This window comes from Sturnira hondurensis, unplaced genomic scaffold, assembly GCF_014824575.4.
Source record: "Sturnira hondurensis isolate 20B ecotype Veracruz unplaced genomic scaffold, ASM1482457v3 Scaffold0007222, whole genome shotgun sequence".
NCBI lineage: Eukaryota > Metazoa > Chordata > Mammalia > Chiroptera > Phyllostomidae > Sturnira > Sturnira hondurensis.
Window position 1 is genome coordinate 416,294 of NW_028079853.1, and position 27,059 is coordinate 443,352.

The window sequence follows — 27,059 nt, forward strand, 5'->3', positions numbered from 1 at the left end:
TGCTTGTGGATACGGCTTATTGCTGGGTCTAAGATGGCCTAAAGGAGGCAAGAATTTTTTGCAATGGTAGTGGCTAGTTTCTAGATAGAGATCGAGGTTGGTAGGGATTGAAGGAAGAGGCCAAAGAAATAGAAATTTAGCAGAACTTGATGATTATATAAAATTTTTAAAGATGATTCTAGCATTATAGCTTAAAGATATTGGGAGGATAATTATACCAGTGCTTGCTGTAATAAACAAGGTGGGGAGAAATGGTTTATAAAGATAATAAACTTTGATTTTGCTATTGGCAAATAAGCAAAAATCTTCAAGTGATTGTAAAAGGTACCAACTTAACCATTAGACAGTATATCAAGTCTGATATTCAGGAGCTTTCAGCATCCATTGGACAAAAAAATGGTTGATTTCTCTTCCACAGGTGCCTATTCCTTTTTGAAACCCATATTGTAAATGAACTTTCAATGTCTAATTTTAAAGGTTAAGCAATGGTTTTATTTTCTCTGCCTATATGATAAGTGTAAAAAATATTTTACTTGGTCAGGCTTAAGAAGGGTACCTAGATTCCATGGTTTGCTGTTGTTATTAACCATATTATTGTTTTCAGGGAGGGAAAGTTTTTAATGTTTACTACATTGAGAAACAGTTTATACAGCAATAAAGATAAGTTTCCATTGTTTAAGATGGTTTTGTGTCCAAACATTAAAATTTGAATGTTTTAGAAAATTTATTTCATGTTGAAACTTAGTATAGTACATTTATTTCCCCATCCTAAAATTTCTTTCAGGAATTGTTCCATCTTCTGTCGTCCTGACTTCTTTCCAGGTGATGTCAAGAGTTTTTCTAATATGGGCAGTAACGCATAGTGTCAAAGAGGTAAGTGTTGGTAAAGACTGAAATAAAATAGTATCAGTACTAACAAATGCTAGTCAGCTGTTCTTTCTCATGTGTGTGTTTTAGCTAGAGATGGAATTCCACGTCACATCACTATAGCCCAGAGAAATTCTGTTTGCTGTTGGAATTGGGTGATGTGTGGGAGACATACCCCAAATACGCAGTGTTGTTAAAGAGAGGGCCAGGTAAATGATGAAGTTCTGCAGTCTTTGACCCCATGGAGATCTGGGCGGTGTGGATGTAGTCCGCACACCAGTTACGTTCCCCTGGTATCTCGATTGTATGCAGCACAACTGCGTCCTTACGGCGTGACTGTTGGGAGAGTAGGGGACGGTAATGCATTCCCAGAACAGTCACCTTTTTAAAAGTAATTTTTTGATGTTTCAATTATTGTTAGTTTCAGCTGTTCACCCCAGGGATTAGACATTAAAAAACTTACTAAGTGATCACCCCAATAAATCTAGTACCCATTTGGCACCGTACATAGTTATTACAATACTATTGATTATGTTTCTTAGGCTGTACTTTACATCCCCATGACTGTTCTGTAACTACCAGTTTGTACTTCCTAATCCCTTCGTCTTTTTCACCCAACACCCCTCTCCTTTAGCAACCTTCAAAATGTTCTCTGTACACAACAGTCTGATCTTTTTAAGACCCGGAGAAACAAACTTGTTTCCACCCAGCCCACCACAGTTCATGGGATTCCCCCAAAGTGCTGCACCTAGGGGACCTGAGAGGTGAACGCTCTCTGCTGGGTGGGGGTCTAGGTGGGAGGACCCCAGTCAGGCCTGCGGGAGAGCCCTGTTACCTAGGCTCACAGCTACGCTTTCATTTTCTCATATTGGGGAAGGGCGATGTTTCGCTGTGTTTTTTGCCTTTTAAAAGTCATTTCTTTCTTGCTAATGTCACCCTTAGGTAAAATACCTGTAACCACCATGAGGATTCATTTTTCAGTTTCTCAGTCCCAAAAACCTATCACCAGTATTATTGTGTTCTTTGGGGCTCACGAAATACAGTTATCCATCAGCATTATTCTGGGTTTGTTTGTTCTTTGTTTTGTTTTGTTTTGTTTTTTTGCCCTCTATTCTTCTGAAACCTCTCAAATATTTTGATTTGGGGGATTTAGGTTGACAGTTTCATTTGTATTTCACCTAAGGAGTTTTTCTAACTCTTTATTGGCATATAATACAGATAACAGAAAAGTGCACAGAGCTGAGTTTTTAACCAGAAATCAGTTAAGCTAAGATATTATTTTTGTTAAATTCATATGGATTCATATGGTATTTGCAGCTGCCCAGGCTTTTTTTTCCCCTCTTCTCTTATTTCCTGGAGATGTCTGAACTTTCTGTGCAGGGAGAACATAAAACAATCACATCTATTTTTTTTTTTGAGTGATCATCTTTAAAAAAATGTTAAAAGAAAAAACAGGCAAATAAATCCAAATGTAACATATTGCCCTTTGTTCTCACATTTATGGAGTGAGAAAAAGTTGCTATACTTGTACCATGTAACCTCTTTACACAAATCATCATTTTTACCTATATTTCTTGCTTCCTTACTTTCTTGTACACACTATTTCCTTTTTATTTTAGAACTAATGGATAGTTTTAACTTCTCAATCATCTCAAGTGTCCCGTTTCTGACAGTAATTCATTTACATTCTTAAATAGATAGTTGTGTATGCTCAATAATGAAATGTTAGGTATGTGAAAACAGGACTGTTGACGATGGGGTGTTGAATCGCTTTGCCGGCACAGTCAGGTGTGAATTGTGCAGGTGCTAATGCTCCAGCTGGTGGATTATTCGGGGCCTCAGCTTCATGGCTCTTCTGCTTCCGTGGCCACTTCTGCTCATTAGCCCTTCTGGCAGTCAGGAGAGCAAGTAAATAAATGCTTACAGTTCTAGCCGTTCTGTTAGCCATATTCCTGTTAGCAGCGTGTGCCAGGACTTCCTGGGCAAATCATTAATACTGCTTGGCTTGAAAAGCTATTCGATGTCTCTGGATTACAGGTACGTGGAACTGGCCATTGACCTCAGTAACCACGCTGCCTGACAGACGGTGTCGAATCTGAGCAGTAATTTAAGTGATATACTTGTTACATTTTAATGTTCAAAACTAGTTCTCCGTAACCAAATTTAACCAGCTTTCTACTATAATTAACATACTGTTTTCTTAAGAATGTGATACACTTTCATTGTCTTTCTACCACTTCTGTATACACCCTACTGATCAGTTGACTTCCATTCATATGTAAGTAGGGTTCCCAGTCTTTTTCAGGATCAAGGTTTTCTCCTCATTTCCCTTTTCTTCGGGCAGAACTCATTCATCATTTTGTTTAGAGCTCCCCTCCCCAAGTCATTGATGGGAAATTTGAAAAGCCTGTTTCAGTGGCATCTCAGAGGCCATCTGCTGTGTATTGCCTGTTCCTTGCCCCTCCTTTTAGCCAAATGCTAATTTCCTGCCTTAGAGTTTCATATTAGCAATAATTCAGTTTGTTCTATACAACATTACACAGGACTTTCCTACTAAATTTCCTTCTTTCATTTCCTGAAATATCTTTAAGATATCTTTACTTTCTTTATATTCAGCTATGTTTACTTTAATGGTGGGAACCACATAACTAATGCATAAGGAAATTGACCTCAGAAATAGCTGCTTAATAAAATATATCTCACTTTCCCCCTGGCTGGGCAGCTCAGTTGGCTAGAGCATCATCCAGATACTCCAAGGTTGTGGGTTTGATCCCCAGTCAGGGCACATGCAAGAATCAACCAATTAGTGCATTAACAAAAATACATGGAACAACAAAAATCAGTGTGTGTGTGTGTCTCTCTCTCTATTTCTCTCTCTAAAATATATTTCACTTTCTCATAGTAATGTTCAAATTCTTTTCATACTACTCTCATTCTCAGTTTCTTTTTATATCACAGTCCCCTCTGAAGTGGACAGGAACGCTTCGTGTTCCGGCATTGCATTTGGATTTGGACTCTTGCTCAGTCCTCTCTGACAAGCTCATGTTTTCCATGCTCATTCCTTGTTTTTCTGTAATTGTACACGATGTGCTAAGGAACAGCCCATATACCTTCGAGGACTAGGTACTACTTTTTTCATATTGGAGGTGTATTTCCTCTTAATAGGGTCTCCCCATTTGTCATTTTAATTCTCTACCCCATAAATGTCACCGTGCACATTGTAGAAGTAAAAGGTGACCAGATGATTTTCTTTATGACATATAAGAACACACCCATCAGCTAGTGACACCTTGATTGGCAGCATATTAAAGGAAAGAATGTGGTCTCTATATTCAAAACTTTCTCCTGACCTAACAACCTTCCCACGTTTTTTTTTAAGATTACACACACACACACACACACACACACACACACACACAAGTAAAGTATGGCTCCTGACAAAAACAACAAGTTCAGATTGGGAGGAGGAGCCTGGGGGATGCAGGAGAGAATCCGAAGTTCTGATTGACCTCTGTCATTTCCAGTGTTCCCACCCGTCCCCAGACCCGGGCTGGTTCGTTCTCACCACTTAGCCGCGATGGCCACTCCTACAGATGGCCACTCCTACCGCTGTGCCAGGCCTTCCCAGGCGTTTGCTCCTCTCACCATCTCTTCGAGTCTGTTCTTTCTCTTCATGTTGAATTAAACAAGATTGGCATTTTTCAAAGTGAACTGCTATCGGAAATACCACCTTCCACCTTTCACTAACACCACCCGGTACCCCCTTTAAAAACAGACAAGTTCATCTATTCTTCCTTGTCCAAAAGTAGCTAAGCCAAGCCCTAGATTCCTGGACACATAAGTGGGCCACTGTCCCCTTTTCTGGACCAGCCCTCTTTGAAGAAACTACCCCAAATTCTCTCCTGAGTCCTTAGTGTAAGATCAGAAGTCCCTGGTCGCCTCCCTGGGCAGTAATTGAAAAAGAAGTTGCTAAACTCTCCCTGTGGCTTTAGCCCACGTGCACCTATACTTTGCTAGGGGTAATTTATGTAAAATAGAACTATGTCCTGGAATGCCAAGCCTTCTCTCCTTTCTCCCCCTTTGCCACTATTGGAAAAAGGGGTGTTTTCCTGCATTGCTCTGGGATGGTCTGTGAATGCTCCTGATTTCACCAGCTGTGTCCTACGTCTTTTTGGCATGCTACTTAATGACACTCAGTCTGCCATTCTTGCCAACCTCTCAGCAAGGTGCCTACAAAAAGCTTGTCATCAGTATTTAAGAGAGTTGGTAACCTCCAATAGTTTATCATTATATGGTTTTAGTTTATTTGATGCATTATAGTTTACAGAGGACTTATTAAAATATAGTATGATCATTTACTCTTGACAGCCATCCTGAGGTAGGTTGTAGTCTCCTCCATTTAGAGTTTGGAAGCTACAGAGGCAAAGTGACTGTCACACACCCAGTGAATGGCCAAGTTTCTTTCTCACCCTTTATAAATGTGGTGTGAACACATCCTGATTTTCATGTGCTGGACACGTGTCGTCTGTATGGGGTGGATACCCCTGTCTCAGATTCCAAAACACCTTTCCCCTTCAACAGTTGTGTCATGTCACATGCGTGTTGAGGTGTGACTGTCCAGTCAGGTCATTTGTGCATGAAGTGTACGCATTAGGCTCTGGTGCTTGTCTGCAACATTGTGCCTATTTACTTCTCTGTTTCTAGTGCTAAAGTGGCTCAGTGATGAATTCTTGCAATTAATTGTCCTTTTTCCATGAAAGTTCCAAGACTGTTTTTCTTATTGGGATTTATAGACTATTTGAGACAGAACTCTCCCCGTAAGCTTATGAAAAATGCACATTCCAGGTCCCACCCCACCCTTGGGAGTGGAGCCAGAGACTCATCATTATTATACTCCTCAGATAGTTTTATGAATTCTAAGGTTTGAAAATGCTCTCAGAGACCATATGTTTTGCTAAAGCTTTTATTTGACCTTTCTCTTTTCTTGGTTTCACTTCACATTTCTATTTAATTTATTTGAATCCTAAGCAAATCTTACCATTCTTTCTAAGTCCAAGAGCCATAGTTCTTCATTCCTGAAGAACAAAAGCCTTCAATCCCTTCCCTGCTAAGTGAAGACAGGTACTAAGTATTTTCTGGTGCCTTCTTCAAAATCTAGCATCTGCTGAACTGGGCTCATGTGTATATAAGAGGAAGCTTGAGGGACCCACCTTGAAGGCAGAGGAAGATCTGAAATCATGACATTGAAGAAACAAAGCTAACTTTGATTTTAAGAGAAAGGCATAAGAAATCCAGCTGCTTCACTTCGGGGTGGGGCCCCCCCCTCGCTGGAAGAACGCTGTCCTGGGCAGGAGCTCCCTGCTGCCAGGCCAAGGCCACCAGGCAGATTGTTTAGGTCACTGCCACACGAGGAAATACTGTGCAGCCGTCTCTCTTTCTGGGGCTTCTCCAGAGATGTCACCTTCCTTGGACAATTTTATTACATTCTATCTGATTTGAACTCAGTATTCTAGAACGTGGAGGTTTATCCGTAACTTCTGCAAGGGGTTCAGAAGTGTTGATTTTGACATTTATCTTAGGACAGCACTTTAGCTTCCTGAGTTGTGCTTTTAGTATCTGTAAAGTGGTAATACTGATATCTGTCCTGCTTATGTCACAGCTTTTTATGAAGCTTAAGTGAGAAAAATATATTGAAAACACAGCAAGCAGTGTTTTCACTGCTTTAGAGAAACCAGGGTCTCTAGCATGTAACTTTTTGCCAAGCAGCTTCTGAAATCCCTTATAAAGCAGTTTCACTTCGGGAGGAATGCTGCGTCCTTCATAAATGGAACACTTCTCTTCTTCCTTTCCTCTTCTTTTTCACTCTCGTGAAAGTTTAAGTACCCAGTCAAGTCATATCCTAAGTATGACTTAGGATATGTCACACTCCTGTTCCTGTTTTGGTTGCCTGGCAGGTTCTTCTGGGTCCTCTGGCGGGGCTCGCAGTTCGCTTGTGCTTCTGCCGCCTCCCGAGGCTGCTTTTCTTGTTAGCATTTGTCCTGCGCTGCACACGCCCATCCCAAATGGGAATCCGTGAACATGGCCTTTCATCGAGGCAGGAAGGGTGTCTCATCGTCTCATCCTCAAGACGAGGAGCCGAAGCACCGTGTCTGGGGCACATCGTCCCTCCTCAGGTATTGTGCTTGGACCGGAAGTCTTCTCGCCCACCGCCCTCTCCACAGGTAGCAAAGGCTGCAGGCATGTGCTCAGTATCTTTTGGCCCCATCAAATGCTGAATGTCTAAAATTCTCTACTCTATTCCATTTATTCCCTTACTTTCTATTTTAAATATTTCTGTAGGTGGATTTGCATCACCTTCACTTTTAAAACTAGCATCTCTCTTAAAGGTAGAAAACCTCATTGTGTGATTGTTAATCAGGCGCTGCCAACCCCGAGACAACGCCTAGTCCAGTGCTGTGGCACTTCGGTGTCACTCTCCACGGACACTCAACGGTGGCTACTATCCTCACAGCTGGATGGCTTGTTTTGCCATTGCCTATCTTTTGCATGGGTGGTTTTGGCAAAATCAGATTATCCACTTTTATCTTACTGTGTTTCTATCGATCCCTTTCCAACACTTTCTTAAGTTATATATGAAGAGTTTATTTCAAAATATTGGAAAATATTTAGATCTTTTTATGTCACTGTAGGCTCATTTCTGACAGAGCATATTGCATCTAGCTCCCATCGTCTTAGTTCTTTTGTGGCCCTCAAAAAACCCCACTGGGGCTCCTTTGTTCAAAATATATTCTACTACTGTTCTTTGGAAACTAAGTCAGTTTCGTTGAAAAGCAAAAACAATGCACATCTCAAACCATGCAATCCACTGTTACCACCGCTTCCCGCAGAGCATCACACCCACTGTCATTTAATACAGAGTGTGGAAAAGTAGGTTTACAGTTGTGAGTATGCAAAAGTTTATTCTTGTATTCTTATTAATTAATTATTGTATTGTTTTCCATAGAAACAACTATAAGCCTGGTTTTCTCCCCTCCCTGTAGTTGACTAGATTTATTCCACAAAATCAGGAAATCGATTTCATTTGTCTTCAAAGTTAATCTTTGTCTCTTCTGGGCTCTGCTCCTCATGGTGACTCTGTCCCGGTACCCCTTCCTAAAGCTTCTTAGAACCTTTTCTTTTGCTCTGTTGCCCCAAGAGCAAAATCTGACACCCACCATTCCTGTTGTCAGTCCCGTTATGAGAGAGCAGTTGTACCCAGCACCCTCCCCAGAGCATTGCACAGTCACCTTCATTTGGGGCAACCTCTCCCCAGAGGGGAGGCCAGGGCAAACCTGCCCAGCTTACCCCAGTCTGGACTGTCCTGGCAATGCCAGGTCCATTCAGCCTTGAGCACTGTTGGTTTCTCTTCCCTTTGCTGCAGAACTTCCAAATTTTAGGTTTTCCAGAGCACTTTACAGCTCAGTTAGTCTTTTTAAATATTGTTGTTCCCCCCTCATTTAATTAACATTCTAGATGCATCGGTAGTGTTTCCTACTTTAATCCTATTTTTTATCATGAAATTTCTGACAGATATTTCTTGTTGGAACACATCATCTTCAAGGATGAGATGTTTCTGTACCATTGGGTATCATCTGTATGTATTGCTAGTACTTACAAATAGTAGGAAGCCTGTTGACAGACAGATCTGGCTGCTTGCAGTCCTGAGATTAATGCAGGTGCTCGACTTTTGGCATTTGGAAACTGTCACAGAAAAGGAATGAGAGTGAAGGAAGGAAGGAAAAAATTGTTACATTGGGTGTGAAATAGTTTCCCAGATAAGCACATGAGATTTGCCTGCTGGGAGCCTTGGTTTCAGCTTTATCGTATGTCATCAGCTTGGATGCAGGATAACAGTTGAGGGGGGGGGGGCTCTGTTCCCCAGAACCGTGCAGTCAAGGTGTGTCCTCAGTGGTGAGTTACCAGTAGTGACTTCTGGCATTTAAACCAGTTTTCATCTGTGGTTTGAAGGTGAAATGAATTAAGATGCGTATTGAAGCCATTTATTTCAAGTCAGAACAATAATAACTTTTTGGTACTATGTAGTGGTGAAACACGTTCCTTACCAAATTTTTCTAGTGTTCCATCTCCCAGCTCTGTCCAGTAGGACTTTCCGCAGTTGTAGGAGTGTTCTCCTCCGTGCTGTTCAGTACAGTGCTGCTTGCTGTATATGAACGCATGCTGAACCCCTGAAATGAGGTTAGTATGAATGAGGGCCTGCGTTTTCATTTCATTTATTTTATTTTTTAAAATAGCGTCATGTGATTGAAGGTCACCCTTGGGCAGTGCAGCTGCCGATGTCTAGTGTTCAATGTGATATTTACCATTCTCTTGATTTGAATCAATTAGGTTTCATGTGTTTTATCTCATATATACATGACTGTATGATTTTTCTAAGAAATCAGAAGGTAGCCCAGGCTGGTGTGGATAAATGGATTGAGTGTCAGCCTTTGAACCAAAAGGTCGCCAGTCTGGTTTCTGGTCAGGACACACGTGGGATGGGGGCCAGCTCCCTGGTTGGGGGCGTGCAAGATGCTCCTTTCTCACATCTCTCGTGCATCAGTGTTTCTCTGCTTCTTTCTCCCTCCCTTCCCTTCTCTCTAAAAATGAATAAAATCTTTTAAAAAAAGAAAGAAAGAAATCAAAAGGTCAAAGCAAATTTGTATGGTATACTTGGTACGCTGTGTTCTGGGGGTGTTTCTAGTACCCTAGATTAAATTGTTACAAAAATCCTAATTTCAGCCCTAGCTGCTGTAGCTCAGTGGATTGAGCGTGGGCTGCCAACCAAAGGGTCACTGGTTTGATTCCCAGTCAGGGCACATGCCTGGGTTGCGGGCCAGGTCCCCAGTGGGGGCCACGTGAAAGGCAACCACACATTGATATTTCTCTCCCTCTCTTTCTCCCTCCCTTCCCCTCTCTCTAAAAATAAATAAGTAAAATCATTTTTAAAGATCCTAATTTCGGGTGTGGGAAACAGCGTGGTGGTAGTGTCGTCTGCAGGGGCAGCAGGTGATGGGCCGGCAAGGCTGAGACCACATCCCAGGGGCCCTTCAGAGGCCCCCAGCCTGGCATCTGCAGTGGGCCCGCCATGGCAACATGTCCCCAGGTTTACCCTTGTTGAAAAGTCTTTCACAGGCCTTTGCTCTCTTACCTGGTTAAAAGATACCATAGAATAATATTCAACATTGTTATCCTAATGAGCTCAGAGATTCTCATTTCACACTGTGAAAGTGAGAAGATGGACAAGCCTCATGAGCATTGCTAACATATGTCAGCAAAGTCAGTGAAAGTTAAAGATCATTACCTATAAACTGTTTTTAAACACGTGTGCCCCACAGTACCCTGAATGGCATTTTAAATTGTTCATTAATATTCACTTGAAAATTTGCAATATGCGGCAGGAGGAGCTCTCTTCAATTACCTGTTCCTTTGCCAGATTGGTTCGTTATGTACTGTAGCTTTTCAAATACAACTTTAAGCATGAATATGGAGTATCACAGCTTAATTAAATTAACTCTTGTCCATTACTCTCGTACATGGACAAGAGTACGAGTCTACTCACCTTCCTGACAGGTGGTCTGCACGGTGAATGCAGCGGGTACCTGGCCTCTTTGGGAATCTTGAAGAAATCATCACATTCTCCCTGCTCTTGTGCAAGGGGAACCTATAAAGTTTTTTCCAGGAAGAGGGTTCAGTAACCTTTTTTACTCACCCATATGAAGAGGCCCGATGTAGTCAGGAAAGTTTCATTACAAGTTGTGCTGCATTGTGGATAAAATAAAGTATGTTACTAAGTTGTCTGCATTTTCCAGAGGAGGACCCTTTCCAAGTCTGAAGCGAAGCCCTGGTGCCGTTCAGGAATGTGTAAGACGTGACTCAGTGCGCATGTGTGGACGCATGCCGAGAGTGAGCGCTGCATTTGGGGGGGGGGGCGATAACTAACGGTTAAGCTTGACGCATTAAAGAATTTTGTTCTCTTCAGATTGCTACTACAAACGCTTGTGTTTACAGGATGAGTTTTGGCATCTTCTCCCTTTTACTTTATTTTTCCCTGGCAAGAAATTACCCGAGTAACCAAAGACCTAGAAATTATGCCTCTTTTGTCTTCAGCGTTGGTGCTGCCTTGTTGGACCAGGTTTAAGCGATCTTTTGTTGAGGCCATCCCCTCAAAGAAAAGTATGTTCAGAGCCTCACATGTAAAAACTAATCAAACTAACCAAACTTTTAAATAATATCTTAGGAATTTTCAAACTTTAATTTTTCAAATGTTACATTTGTGTGGCACTTTGCCACCTATAGCAGAGGCCATCACCTAGCAACAGGCATCTGTCACACAGATGGGCTTTGAAAGCTTGGGAGAAACTGTGACCAGAGGGTGCATGTGCCATTGCGTGAGAACCAACAAGTGCCAAATGCACCCAGGGTTATACAGTCTGAATTTTTTAAAGAAAAGGCAGAAATCCAATTTTTTTTTCTTAAACACGGACTCTCCCTATTTTAAAATTGGGATCAAATATTTTTAAAGCACTGGACATGCCCAAAGAAAACCCTGGTGGGCCAGGACCGTGGGCCACTGCGTTAATACTTCTGCTCCAGGAGACGGTGTGCATAGCCTTTGTTTCTATTTCCTGTCCTACTGAGATTTCTGCGATTATTAACCTGTCGTAATAGAACAGAAAGAACCATGATGTTTCACATATACGTGACCATTTTCATGTCCTTTTGACATGTCAGTTACATGTGTGACCATGACCTCTGGACACATGATTGACCTATTGTGCTGGGTGGGCATATTGTGATACTGTATTTGGAGGTTCGGGGGCACAGACTGTGGGCTGAGTATGCCCAGTCCTCCCCCTGGGGCCACAGTAACCTGTTCCTGTGATCCTAGACTGGATTAAACAATGTGATGAAGATTGGGACTAAATATGATCTCATTCTGGTGGGATCTCCATGCTTGAGCTGCATTGAAAGAAACAGTTGCATGAAAACTTTTTAGTTAATAACATGCTCTTTGAAAGTGAGATGATCAAATAGAACTCAGGAAGAATACTGGGAAAGGCTAGCAGCTGGTGAGATGCACAGACATCCTAAAGCTGCTAGAAGGATATTATTAACCCTCAAGAAGAGGGAGAGACGGTGACTCTTCAACAACAAAAAGCAAAACAAAATATTATTTTGCTTTTTAAGCCATAGAGACAGCCAGCAGCCTGTATTGTGTAAGAGCATTGCCTGGCATACATAGTAGGAACTTAATAAATATTTGTTGAGTTGAATTTTTCTTTTCATGGAATAACTGCCATTTATTAAATGGCTAGCACTTTGCTAAGCTCTTGATATGTCTTCCTAAGTCTACAACGGCCACGCTTATCCTCTCTGAGTCCGTGGAGGAGGCTGAGAGTCAGAGAGAGTAGGTACCTTCCGTCAGAACGTGCAGACTGGAGGTCTCACTGGCTGGAGGAGAGATGCGGTAACTGGCCAGGCTTGTTGAGGAGCCTTCCACCCTTACATCTTGTTTTTTAGGAAATGGGCTGGAAACATTAAACTTGGACTAACAGGAACAGTTTAGCATTCGGATCTGCATGTCTGACTTGGTTGTAAATGTAGAACTGATTGAGCATTGTTTGTGGATTGCGCGCCATACAGCTTTCTCGTCGCATGTTCAGAAAAGTTGATTTCAGGACCAAGAGTTGTTTTGGTAGTCCAAAGCATTTAACTAGGTCAAAAAATAGTCCACAGTTATTGTGTTGTAATAAAGAGAATTTTGCAGCCAGTTTTCTTTGTCATTATAGATTTTTTAAAAATCTATGTAGATGCACATTTTTTCCTCCTTAAAAATATGTAACTCACATTTTTCATAAAAAAAGGAATTGTATTTTTTGGTTTGTTTCCCATGTACCCTGTCATGGACTTTTAATAAATATTAATTATGAATTGTCATGTCAAAATACTAATACTGATCCAAACATCCTTTTTTTAAAAAAAACCACCGCATGTCAATATTTCTTACATTTCAATTTCTTTCTTATCAAAGATGAAATCTCTTAAGAGAACTAAATGAGTTACATTTTTGTTCAAAAAGCTTAATAAAATTTTAGGAAGGGCCAGGATTGTGGTCAGAAATGTCCTGCTCTCCAGCCCAAGCCCTCAGCGGAATTCACAACGGGCATCAGCTCTGAGATCCTTGGCCTTGGCCTTGCTCTCACTGGGGAGCTGCCCTGCTTACCCAAGGCCGCTCCAACCGTGCACGGCTCAGACTGCAGGTGGGTCATCTATCCACTGACTCATTCTCATTCACTCAGCAAATATCTGTTCAGTATCATCTATGCTCTGGGTATTGTGCTAAGCACTAGGATACATGAAAAAGGAACTTCATGAGTGCTGCCCTCACAGGGCTCCAGCGTAGCACAGGAGCAAAAACAGACAGACAGTAATACCACACGGTGGGATAACTGATAAGGCAGAGGAAGGACAGGGTGCGGGGACCACATGTCACACCTCAGCTGCCCCAGCTGAGCGTCCTCACTAGCCTGTTGCAGTTCCTGAGGAATGGTTCCAGTTTCGGAACTCACGAGGGGTCTTGGGGACTCAGTGAATAAATACATATAAAGCACTCAGAACAGTGTCTGACACTTCGGAAGTGCTTAGTCAATGGGAGCTACATACTAGCTGTGATGTAACCTAGTCTTTCCAAAAAAAAATGTTAGTGACAAATTAGGGTGTTTTGAATTTTCTATATCCCAAGGTTTAAAACAGATATAATGACTTTTCACATAGAAATGAATGGTTTTTGTACTTATTAAAATAGTTTTACAGTTAACAGGTGAAAATGTATACATAATTACCTTTATGACACTTAAGGAATAATTAGCCCTGGTAAGGGCATTGATTATTACCATAATCACTACTACCTTAATCTAAGGCATTTATTAAAACTTTGATAGTGCCTTGTACCTAAGCTAACCCCTCCTCCAAGCAGTTTCACAGACCTTCCCTCAGGGTACTGTTTACCGAGATAATAGTAGTGTTGGTACAAATCGAGGGTCAGCATTAAACCTGTTACTCTTTCTCAAGTTACCCTCTCTTCATGTGCTCTTATTTCTGTGTTTTGTTATAGATGTTCTAATGTGCGTTTTGAGGTTACATAGCACGGCTCTTCCAAGAGATTCGGAGACTTCATGTCAAAAACAATGCATCTAGATACAAGATGATGGCTGCGTTTGCCCACGGGGGGGTGCTTAGTGTCTGAATGGCTTTTTGAGATAAGTTCAAATGGACAGAAAAGTCACCAGAACATACAAAAAACTCCCGTATTCCCATCACTCAGGTCCCCCCACTGCTGGCTTGTCACTGCGTTTGTCCTGTGGCCTGCTCTTCTACATTGATGCACCGGTTATCATTCGTCTCATTCTGAACCTTGAAAGCCAGCTGTGCCTGCCGTCCTGTCACCCTGAAGGCCGCTGTCCGTGTCTCCGACAGTCTGCTCCAGGCAGGAGGCTGACATTGATACAACAGTCCCCATTCAGGTTTTACCAACTAGCCAGACCGTCTTTTTTTTTTCTTTCCAGAATAGCACGTATTCACTTAGTGTCTCTTATACTCCAGGTATTACGTGAGCACTAGGAGAAAGGAGCAGCTGGTTGCAGTGGTACTCCTGCCACAGGTGTGTCACATTTGAGTGGCACAGACCCATCCTTCTGGAAGAGCTTCGTAACCTTGCTGTCTCTCACGTCCTTGACAGTTGTAAAGAGCAAAGGCCTTAATTTCTGTAGTGATCCTCAACCTAGATCCGCCCAGGGTTCCCTCGTAACTAGGTGAAGCCACAGACTCTTGACAGGAATGCCACGCGGGAATGGCGTCACGCCCCTCTCAGGGCGGCGTGTGAGATGGCAGTGCCATGCCACCCACCGACCCCTGGTGATGTTGGCCCTGACCACCCGCTCCTAATTGTGTCTGCCAGCCTGCTCCACCCTAAGCCACTGTTTTCCTCCTGTTGTTGATTTGTATTTTGTGGGAATGACTCCTGCCTGTATCAGCCACCTCTGATGGTTACCACATGGTGATTCTCCATCTCCGCCATTTCTTTTACATGTGTCAGTTGGTGTCCTGCTATAAAGAATAGCTTTCCCTTTTCCCACTTGTTCATTTCATTTACATCAACTTGGACTCATTAATTTTTATATAATCTAGTGGGTTGTGATTTACTTCGATGCTAAAATTGTGATTTGGCCAGTGGGAGGCCTTTCTCCTTGTCCTTTTGACTTGTCGCCATCATTTGATGAGTATTTGCTTACTTTCTGACAAGAAAGATTTCTAGCCTCATCTTGTACTTCACCTGCTCCAGGCCTGGAGTCGGCCATTTTTCCAAGGAGCCTGGTTTCTCTTAGTTGAGGGCAATATCTAGGAACCTCAACTGTGCAGTGAGGTTGACGTGCTCCTTGCTACTGAAATATTATTGCTTATTCTCTCAATAGAGAAAGCTAGGATATACATATGTGTGTATATATGTACATATATACACACATATTATACATACATATGTACTCATATACATTACATCTAGAACTATTCATAGACCTGTGTGTATATAAATAATCTTGAGTATACCAATCCTCCAATTACCATCCAGCACCTCGGGATTTTCCCGTCCATTTTGTAGAGATCGTCTCCAACAGTAAGAAGTCCATTTCTTAACCATATATTGGTTTATTTGTTCATTTACTTATTTCCTCCACATAACTGATTTCCCCACCCCACTAGTCATCCCTTCTACCCATCACCTCTGTGTCACTCACCTCCTCCTCCTCAATTGCTAGGTCTCTGGTTCTCACCTGAGGGTAGCCCCCTAGGCCTTCCCTCACATCACCATCTCTTTGGCCTGCAGGCCCACAGACCCACATGCTCCCCAGCCTTCCTATTACCTTGAGCTTCCAGCTGCTGTGCTAACTGCTCCATGAGGGGAAGGGAAAGAGGCACTTCGGAGAATCTTAACACCCACCCAAAGACATATTTGAGACGTTTGGGATGATCGCTTCTCTGAAAAACCAGAGGCTTGCCTTGGAAGGTATTGTTTCTCTTTTTCCTTTATTTTTTAATCTATTACAGTTGTCCCAATTTTTCTATTACGGTTGTCCCAATTTTTCCCCCTTTGCCCTCCTCTGTCCAGCCCACCCCCACCCCCACAGCCTATCCCCACACCATTGTCTGTGTCCATAGGTCATTCATACATGTTCTTTGTCCAGTACCTCCCCCTTCCTTTCACCGTTACCCCCTTCCCCCCAGTCACTCTCCGTCTCTTCCATGTTTCCATGCCTGTGGTTCTGTGTTGCTTATTAGCTTATTTTGTGCATTAGATTCCTCTTGTAAGTGAGATCATATGGTATTTGTCTTTCAACAACTGGCTTATTTCTCTTAATATAATGCTCTCCAGTTTTGTCCATGCTGTTGCAAAGGGTAGGAGTTCCTTCTTTTTTTTCTGCTGTGTAGTATCACATTATATAAGTGTACCACAGTTTTTTAATCCATTCATCTATTGGTGGGCAGTTAGGCTGTTTCCAACACTGTCTATTGTAAATATCACTGCTAGGAACACAGGGGAGCATAAGCTCTTTTGCATTAGTGTTTCGGGATTCTTAGAGTATATTCCCAGCAGTGGAGTTGCTGAGTCATAAGGCAGTTCTATTTTTAATTTTTTGAGGGAATCCCATACTGTTTTCCACAGCAGCTACACCAGTCTGCATTCCCACCAACAGTGCACTGGGGATTCTTTTTCTCCACGTTTTCACCAGCACTTGTTATTTGTAGATGTATTAGTGATGGCCCTTCTGAGAGGTATGAGGTGATATCTCATTGTGGTTTTAATTTGTATCTCTCTGATGACTGGTGATGCTGAGTAGTTTTTCATATCTATGGGTCATCTGTATGTCCTCCTTGGAGAAGGGTCTATTCGGGTCCATTCTTTTAATTGGATTGTTTGTCTTCCTGGTGTTGAGTCGTATCAGTTCTTTATATATTTTGGAGATCAAAACCCTGTCCAATGTATCATTGGCAAATATGTTCTCCCATAAGGTTGGTTCCCTTTTTATTTTGCTGATGTTTTCTTTAGCCGTGCAGAAGCCTTTTAATTTGATGTAGTCCCATTTGTTTATTTTTCCTTTATTTCCCTTGCCCTGGGAGATATATCAGCCAAAATATTGCTATATGGGATATCTGAAATTTTACTGCTTATGTTTTTCCTCTAGGACTTTTATGGTATCCCAGCTTATATTTAAGTCTTTTATTCATTTTGAGTTTATTGTGGTATATGGTGTAAGATGATGGTCTAATTTCATTTTTACATACATCAGTCCAGTTCTCCCAGAACCATTTGTTGAAGAGGCTATTTTTACTCCATTGTGTGCTCCTGTCCCCTTTGTCAAATATTAATTGACCGTAAGACATGAGTTTATTTCTGGGCTCTCTATTCTGTTCCATTGGTCTATGTATCTGTTCTTACTCTAGTACCAGACTGTTTTGATGACAGTGGCCTTGTAAGTATAGTTTGATATCATTTATTTTGTATTTTAGGTTCTGCATAGCAGAGATAGAAAACAGAAACAAACTTTGAGGTAGATTTTTAGTGGTCTTGACAATAAGTTAAACCCATGATATAAAACAGGGCTTAAAAGAAAAAAAAAACAGTGAAGATTATTGGCAAAGCAGGGCTCAAGGAAAAAGATTCACACTAACTTTAGGGAATTTATTGGCATTGGTACTGAGTTCTTAGGTTGAATTCTGTCTTGGGTCAGTCAATTAACAACTAAAAGTCATTTCATGGACATATTAAATATGCCTCTGGACAGCAATGACCTGTATGTAATTTTGATACTTTCCTCAATCCCACTCAGTGAGCAAGTTCCACTCAGTCATTCTGGCATCCCCAGTTCTACCCAGTGATCCCTCTTCAGCAATGGGTCACATTTTTTGAAGAACTAATGTCTTTCCTGGTACCAGAAAATGGCCACATTTACCTCATCTGTTCTCCAGACTCTTGTATACAGGTTGCTTAGAAGGTTTCTTAATTTCACAAGAGACATGCTCTCTCCATAACAGCAGGGTGGGGAGTGTGGGTGCATGTGTACACATGTGTGTTTAAGACCTGAAAACCAAGAAGAAAACTGAGAACTATTCAGTGCCGGGGTACAACCTCAGTTCAAACTTCTGTAAGCTCTCTTTTCTCATCTGTGAAGTGTGAGTTCATTGTAGCAAATAAAGTCGTTGGCATATAGTAAGAGTTCAGTAACTACTAGATAGCATTTTTATTGCTGTTGTCACCATAATTATTAAAAAGAGATTTTTTAAATGATTAAAAATAGGCAAAGAACTTGCATGGACATTTCTCAAAAAAAGATACACAGATGGCCAGTCAGAAGATGAAAATATGCTCAACATCACTAACCACCAGGGAGGTGTGTATCCAAACCGCAGCACCACTTTAGACTCACGAGAGGGCTGCAGTCCAGCCAGAAGTAGAATGAGTTGTAGTGAAGGTGTGAAGAGACTGAAACCCTTGTTACTGTTGGCAAGAATGCAAGATGGTGCAGCCACTGTGGAAAATTTTGGCAGTTGCTCAAAAAGTCAAACCTAGAATCACCATACAATCTAGGAATTCCACTCATGGTGTGCACCAAAAGAATTGAAAACAGGTATAAGACAGATACCTGTGCACCCATGTTCATAGCAGCACTGTTCATACCAGCCGAAAGGGGGAAGCAGCCCAAACACCCATGAGATGGGTGGACAAACAAAATGTAGTATCTGCATACAATGGGATACTATTATTCAGCCTTAAAAAGAAAGGAAATTCTGGTACAGCCTACAACGTGGATGAACCTTGAAAGCATTATGCTAAATGAAGTAAACCGGACGCAGAAACACACATATTGTATGATTACACCTAAATGAGAAGCAGGTTCTTCAAGACTGAGACTAGAGTAGTAGGTATCAGGGGCCAGAGGAAGCGAGAAGCGGGCACGTTATTTAATGCGTGTGTTTTGTTCAGGGTGATGAAAAAGTTCTCAAAATGGACGGGTGTAATGGCTACACATCATGGCGAATGTACTTAATGCCACCTATTTATACACTTAAAAATGGTTAAGTGATCAATTTTATGTTACGTATATTTTATCATAAACAAAAGATTGCTGAGATGTTAAGGTCACATAACATGAAAACTTGCCTGTCCGTGTTCTCACAGGAGTACTTCCTGTGGTCAGTGTCTACGGGTGATAGACACACTGCTCGCCCCGCACCCAACACCCACCCCCCACCCCAGCAGCACGCGCACACGGAAGGGAAGCCTGAGAGCGGCGTGTGCAGGAGTGAACAGGAAGGGAAAGCTGGCTGGCCGGGCGGATCTAGAACAGGGGTTGGCCTGAGTCCAGTCCAGTCTGCACTGTTCATTGGTTTTATATCTTTAAAGGGTGTGAAAACAACAAAGAAGAATAAGTGACAAGGACTACATAAGACACATAGCCTAAAATATATGCTCTTTTGGTCTTATGGGGAAAAGTTTGCTGATACCTGGTCTCAAATGTTGCCATGGGCTGGATTGTGTCCCCTTCAGTTCATGTGTGGAACCCCTGGGCCCCGATGTCATAGTATTTGGAGACGGGCCTTTGGGAGGTGATTAGGTTTACACTTTCCTTTTTTTTTTTTTATTGATTGGTTTTAAAGAGGGGAAGGGAAGGCATGTGCCCTGACTAGGGATGGAACCCGCAACCTTTCAGTCTCCCAGAAGATGCTCCAACACACTGAGCCACACTGGCCAGAGTGGGAGGTGGTTAGGCTTAGATGAGGTTGTGGGCACTAGTGCCCTCCCAGGAGAGACCTTAGAGAGCTCCCTGTCTTCCTCCCGGCCATGGGAGAACATAGTGATAAGGCAGCCTGCTGCAAATCAGGAAGAGGGGCCTCACCAGGAACCAAGTGCCCTGGCACCCCAACCTTGGACTTCAGCCTCTGAAACTAAGAAAATACATTTCTGCTGTTTAAGCCACCCAGTCTATGTGTTGTTATGACAGCCAGAACAGACTAAGGTAAACATACCCTTCACAGTTTTGCCAAGAACAGACTCTACTCTAGTACTCGCTTCTTTGATTTTACCAAAATTCCTTTGCTTCACGAATGAAAGGGTTATTAAGAAGAGGAAAGAAGCCCTGGCCAGTTGGTCCAATTGGTTGTAGCATCATCCTGTACACCAAAAGTTTGCAAGTTCAGTTCCTGGTCAGGGCATACACCTAAGTTGCAGGTTCAATCCCCAGCCAGGGTGCATAGAGGAAGCATCCAATCAATGTTTCTCTCTTTCTCTCTCACCCTTCTCTTAATAAAATAAATAAGCATGTCTTCAGATGAAGATTTCTTTTAAATAATTTTTTAAAAAAGAAGAGGAGCTCTGGCTGGTGTAGCTCAGTGGATTGAGCATGGGCCTGTGAAGCAAAGGGTTGCCGGTTCAATTCCCAGTCAGGGCACATGCCTGGGTTGCAGACCAGGTCCCCAGTAGGGGACACAAGAGGCAACCACGTACTGGTGTTTCTCTCCCACTCTTTCTCCTTCATTTCCCTGTCTCTAAAAATAAATTTAAAAAATATTTTTAAAAAAGAAGAAGAGGAAGGAATACTTACATAAAGCATGATCAGGGGATTTTTTTTTTGCAATAACCAGAGTGATAAGCAGCAGGTTCCAAAACACTAAGAAGAATAGTTTCTACAATAGTGATTTTCTTAGGTGGCACCATCTGTTTTTCTTTGAGTGTAATAAAAATGACAGCTTTTCATGTACTGACACTCCCTAAGCCTTTTGAAGTCAAACATATGATGCTATTTGTGTGTAAAGGTTTTTCTCTTACACTTGTTTGTTTCTCCTGCTTGAATTTTTATGTAAACTCCCTTGGCTAAATTACACAAGCCACCCACACCCAGCACCTCCTCCCTTGCTGGAGAGCAGGGGCAGAAACCTGCTGGCTTTAGCCTGGAGGGTCCAGCATGCAGCTTACTGTACCAGGCAGAGAAGGACTTCCCGCTGGGCAGGGCTGCCGTGCCCACGGCCCCGTTTGCACCGCAGTCGTGGGTATGCATCTTCCAAATATGGCTTCTCCCTGACATTTTTGGCAACCTAGCCTAAACCTGCCCTTTCATCCCCTCTTGTCCTTTGTAAACCTGCTAAATCCTTTCCCCCTTTTCCTTTAAAAGGCACTAATATGCATTTAACAGCTTATTGGAGGCAGAATGTATATACTATAAAATTCACCCATCGTAAGCATTCAGTTTAATGGCTTTTAGTAGATTTTCCAAGTTTATAACCATCACCATAATCCAGTTTTAGAATACGCCCATCACCACGCTGTGATCCCTCGTGCCCTTCAAAAGTCACTCCCATTCCTACTTCCAGCCCCGGGCCACTTGCATCTATTAAGTCTCTAGATTTGTCTTTTCTAGGTATTTTATATACATGAAATCATGCAAATGGTAGTCTTTTGCATTTGGCTTTTTCCACTCAGTGTGGTGTTCCTGAGGCCCGTCTGTGTGCCAGCGTGTGCCAGCGTTTCCTTTGTGTTGCTGACTCACTGTCATGTTCTGTTGGATGGACGTGTATCCCATTTGGCCTATCCATTCCCCAGTTGCTGGGCATTTGGGTCGTTTTATCTTTCGGCTGTTACAGGTAACATTGCTATGAACATTTCAGTGAAAATCTTTGTGTGGACATAATAAACCTCTTATTCTTGAAAATTAATAAAATTACATGTTTCTTGTTCTTAATTCAAAAAGCAGCTGAATTGAAGTTTTTATAATGTTACTCCCCTCAAAAAACCTCTCCAAAACTAAACTGGCTTTGTTTTCACTTCCGGAAGGCTACCTGTCTGTTCTTTTCTCCACGTCAGTGACCCTTGATAAAAGGGGCTCCCCTCCCTTTGGAAAATGTCCCCAGCGCCTGCTGTCAGAGAGAGAAGGGAAAGCAAAGGGGGAAGGGAGGGGAGCAGAGGAGCGACTCAAGTGAAGGGCATTGATCCGGTCTGTTCCTTGTGTCCAGACCTGGGCGAGGGCTGAGGAAGCCGCTGAGATGAGGCCCGGACCCCGGAGAGCTCACTGTTGAGACGGAGGGGGTGCGGGGACTCCTCCTGTTTATCCCTTCCTCTCCTGCCTACTTTGATAAAGGAAAATTATTTATAAGGATGATTAAAGTGTCTACCCATTTTTCTTTCCAACTAAAAGAGATCTAGCTCATGTAAGGAAATGAGTGAGGGCCAGTTTGACGCCGGTTCCACGTGTGCACCCCTTTCCCAGAGAGCAGCAGCCACGGCCTCACGAGGCAGCCTATTTGTTCGTCAACTGGTTTGTTCCATAGTCTTCCTTCTTTTGAACCAGGCATTTTACTCCCTGTTAGTTTTTCCATTAGTCTCCTGTCCTTACACCTATCGTGCATGGTTTCCTTTTTTGTGTTTTATAGTCAACTCTGCTAGTGCAGGATCTTTGTCAGGACCCTGACCTCGTTCTGAATAGATTGGGTGGGGTCTAATCTATCTAGGAGAGAGTAATTGGGATGAGATTCTTAGCATAGCCAAATATTGGTCGCTTGCTCGGTTGATTTGAACAGCCACCTACATCCTGTTGGCATATATGAAGCTTATGGTTCACCAGAAGCTCGGTGTTTCTTACATTCTTAAGTCGTACTGCAGTCACTGTGTTGTTGCTGACTCACGCTGTTTTACATTTGGCCTTGTTAGATTTGATCTTGCTGGGTTTTTACATATTTTTTTTGTGGTAAAATATACATAACATAAAATTTACATCTTAGTCATTTTTAAATCCATGCTTCAGTTGCGTTAAGTACATTCTGCTGCTCTGTAGCCATCACCACCAAGCATCCCCGGAACTTTTTTCATCTTCCCACACTGAAACTCCACGTTCTCGGAACGATCGCTCCCTATTCCCTCCCAGCCCAGCCCTCGGCAACCTCCTGCCCCTACTTTCTCTCTGAATTTGAGTACCACGTGAGTGGAATGGTACAGTATTTGTCCTTTTGTGAATGGCTTACTTTATTAGTATGTTCAAAGTTCATCCATGTCCTAGCATTAGAATGACCTTACTTTTTAGGGATGAATTAAATTCCATTGTATGTATACACCATATTTCATTTATTACTTCAACTGTCGATGGACATAGTGTTGTTTCCACCTTTTGGCTGTCATGAATAATGCCGCTATTAATGTCGGTGTACGAATATGTGTTTGGGTTTCATTGATTTTACTGTTTTAACTCATTACATTCCGCCCCTGTTTTGTGTTAATGGGTGAATATCTGCAAATCAGATAAACTTGATGTCTGACTTTACCCAAATCCTTCTTAATGTGTCCCACTTGTCATTGATCTGAAGGTACCATTTGTACAAATGGGCATTTCCCCCATCCTCAGTCTTTTCAAAATGATGACATGGTCTTTGTAGCTGGCCTGTGGAAGCAGACTGCTTCACACCTGTCCTGGGTCTGGGTTTGTTAAAATTATTGTAGTTTAAGACTAACAGGGGTGGAGGTGGGGGTCAGTCAGATACACCTCCAGGCTGGATCGGAGTGGGAGGTTTGGGGGTTTGTGTTTGTCTCCTTGAAGGTCACTCACTGAGACCACATAGGAGCGGCTCTCAAGTATCAAAAAGCAGGGAATAGGATTGAGTTCATTTGCTTCACAAATGTTTATGAGCTCCTACTTGTGAAAAGCATAAAGTGCTTTTGGGAATCAAAAGATGAATAAAGCACACTCCCAGTTTTCAAAACATTTATAGTGCAAAATATTATAATCCGAAGATCCTTAAGCAAGGCTCAGCCCATAGCTATAAAAATGTATCTACTTAAGAGGAGGAGGATTTCAATATACATCAGAAAAGCAAAGTGTGCTTTGAAATCGTACTTTAGTAGAGACGGTTGTTAAGCAAGGGTTTGGGGACAGACTGAAAACTGACACAGGGGCGCGTTAGCGGCGTTGGCTTTCCCTTTACTGTGGCCAACGTGAGAGCACCAGGAAAACAAAGTACACTTGCTCTTGACACTGTACACTTCTTATTTTTAGAGAACAGTCGCTCTACATTTATGAAATTCTTTGTCAGAACTATTCAGTTAATAGGTATGTAAATGACTACTTATTTCACTGTGTAGGTGGATCACTCCATGTTCACTTTCTAAGGAAGCATGTAAGTGCTGAAAACGATTAACATTGCAAATACAAGGAAGCGAGAGTTAATGTTAGAGAGCTGTACCTTTGTTGTATCAGGTGTTAGGAGCAAAGACATAAGGTCCATCTTGTAATTAAAATGTGTTTCATTTACTCAGTGGAATTTCTTAGTCACATCCAACTCTGACTGCCCTTTTTGGATGCGAGGAAACTTTAGTGAATTGCGGTGCCGGGTTGTTTCTCATCACTGGTTGTCAAGCACCGAGGACCATGGCAGACCTAGCTGGGGTGGGTCGGACGGAGGTGTTAAAACCACAATAATAGATTTTCATGCAAGATTTGTGGTCTGAGGCATCTGGTAAGAACATCTCTTTAAAAAAAAAACAAAACAAAAAACACCTAAGGGACTCTTTTAAAAGTTTATTGTTTTTTTCTACATGAAAACAATTTCATAGGAGGTCAGGAACTCCAAAGCTCTTCTGGCTTCAGCTACGTGTTGTGATCAGCATGGGAGCCTCTGTAATTCTTGAGTTAAACCAGGGCTCATCTGGGGGAAGAAGCCACCAGGGGGAGAGAGTAAATGGGCCTCGCCGCTTAGATGGCCTCTCGCTCTTCCCCGCTTAATTTTAAACTGCCCCGCAAATTGGCTTCATCTTCCATTGTGTTTTAATCATTCCATGCCCCTTTCTTGAAATTTCCTCAGGTTTCTAGTTGTCTTGGGCATCAAATTAAAATTCTGGTTAGTGGATCCAAGCTTCCCACCAGTTTGCCCGTCTGTCATTCAGCTCTAACCCCTCTTGGCTCCCACTGACCACTGCTCACATTCACAGTCTCCGTGTGAGGCTGGCCAGTGACACTCATTCATCATGTTAGTTTCTTTTTGTGGCTAACAGCTCACATAATCCCCAGTCCTGGGCCTGTCACGCATCAGTGAGCTGGGCCCCCCTCACTTGGTCTTCCCACTTGGCTGTCTCCACGGTCGTCGTCACAGAATGTGGCCCTTTGTGTGGCAGGCTCTGTCTGTGCTGTGGCCGCTGAGGACAGAGACCAGGACGCGCCCACACACTAATCTTCCGGCTCTGTACTGGACAGGGGAGGGAGAGGGCCTCCAGGCTGCACACTGGGAGTGCTTTTTGTTAAAATGTTTTATGCATTTGCTTTTGTTTTCCTTTTCCTTTAGGTACAGAGTGAAGACAGTGTCCTTCTGTTTGTTATTGCCTGGACAATCACGGAAATTATCCGTTACTCCTTTTATACATTCAGTCTCTTAAACCATCTGCCTTACCTCATCAAATGGGCCAGGTAAAGAAGCACAGGGCGTGAAGACTAACGTTTGAAATGATCCGTCACTGCGATGTTGTCTAAATACCGCCTCTTAAGTTCCTCAGAATAAAATTGTACGAGATAGGGTTGGGTAGATATCTGGTCTGTAGATCTCGTCAGGGTAAGAAACTCAACTTAATTTTGATTATAGAAATACTGTTTAAATTTCTTTATGCTTGTTATTTCTATTGAATCAATTCTCTTCCATTATATTCAAATCTCAGTGGAGATCTGATGTAACGTCACCTTTTTGTCCATGTCAAATTTTATTGACGAGCTTCTGCCGTTATGATGGCTTTTTGAACTAAGTCCAATTCTCGTATTCTCAATTTTGCCAACAAGTTATGACATTTAAATTAGTTTCTAATTAATAGCAAACCTTAGAAGGCTATTTAGCTTATTATCAGTTTATTTACTTTGATTATTTTTACAGTAATATTTATTATGAATTGTATAAAAGACTGACAGTTCATCTCTTTATCTGAAGTAATCCATGAGATAGTTGTAAGTAGTTTTCTTATTTTTATTTATTTCTTTTTAGAGAGGGGGAGGGAGGAAGAAAGAGAAGGAAACATCAATGTGTGGTTGCCTCTGATGAACCCCCCAATGTGCCCAAAATGCAGGCATGTGCCCTGACTGGGAATGGAACCAGCCACCCCCTGATTCACTGGCTGGTGTAGCTCAGTTGACTGAGCGTGGCCTGCAAACCAAAGGGTCACTGGTTTGACCCCCAGTCAGGGCACATGCCTGCACTGCAGCCAGGTCCCCAGTAGGGGGCACGTGAAAGGCAACTGCACATGGATGTTTCTCTCCCTCCCTTTCTCTCTCCCTTCCCATCTGTTTAAAAATAATTAAAATAAAATCTTTAAAAAGAAGAAGACTAGGGGAGGATTGAAAAAGCAAAAGAAGCAAAATTATCCTTGGGGCCCAAAAGCCTCATTTCATAGAAGGAAGATGGGTTCCTATACAATTTATAAGTTTGATGATTAAATTAGAGACAGACCAGTTGTCTGCAACATTTCAAGTATATGGACTCTCTTTTCTTCCTTTGTTTTTTTGTTTCTTTCTTCTTTCTCAATAAGCATTTTTATGAGGGAAAAGGGAAGAATGGGGAAAATATAGCAGTTTCTAACCAACCCAGGCAGGGGTGAACAGTGAACACTGTCTATCCCAGCTATAGGGAAATTTTATTGGCCAAGCCTTGACTTTACTCTTGGAGAATGATTCTTTTGTTCCTTGTTTTCCGTGGCCTATAGGAAATTCTTTCTTTCCACCTTCCTCCTTAGTGTGGCTGAGGCTGGCAACAGGGAACATGTCTCCTTTCATTGTCACAGAGTTCTTAGCACAGTTCCTGTACCTGGGATTTGGAAGCCCAGTGCTTGCTGTTAGCCACAAACAGCCAAAGACATTTTATTTTTATTGTTAAAGTATAGTTGACATACACTACAGGGTCCAGCAGAAGTACGGCCCACTTGAGTGTGGTTGGTAGGGTAATAATGTGGGTGTAGTAATTTATAGGGTTTGGGGGGGGTTTGTTTTGGGTTTTTTTTGAAGATTTTTGTTTATTTATCTTTAGAGGGGAAGGGAAGGAGAGAAGGAGAGAAATATCAATGTATGGTTGCTTCTCGTGAGTTCCCT

At 42.2% G+C, this 27,059-nt stretch overlaps 1 protein-coding gene across 1 annotated transcript in view; it reads left to right on the forward strand.

The window, feature by feature from the left end:
• Positions 1 to 27,059, forward strand: part of HACD2 (3-hydroxyacyl-CoA dehydratase 2) — a 97,242-nt gene that overhangs the window by 59,142 nt on the left and 11,041 nt on the right. Inside the window, exons 4-5 of the mRNA XM_037051464.1 lie at positions 785 to 873; positions 25,279 to 25,400. Coding sequence (XP_036907359.1) covers positions 785 to 873; positions 25,279 to 25,400 — 211 coding nt within the window. The remainder of the gene's footprint in view (positions 1 to 784; positions 874 to 25,278; positions 25,401 to 27,059) is intronic.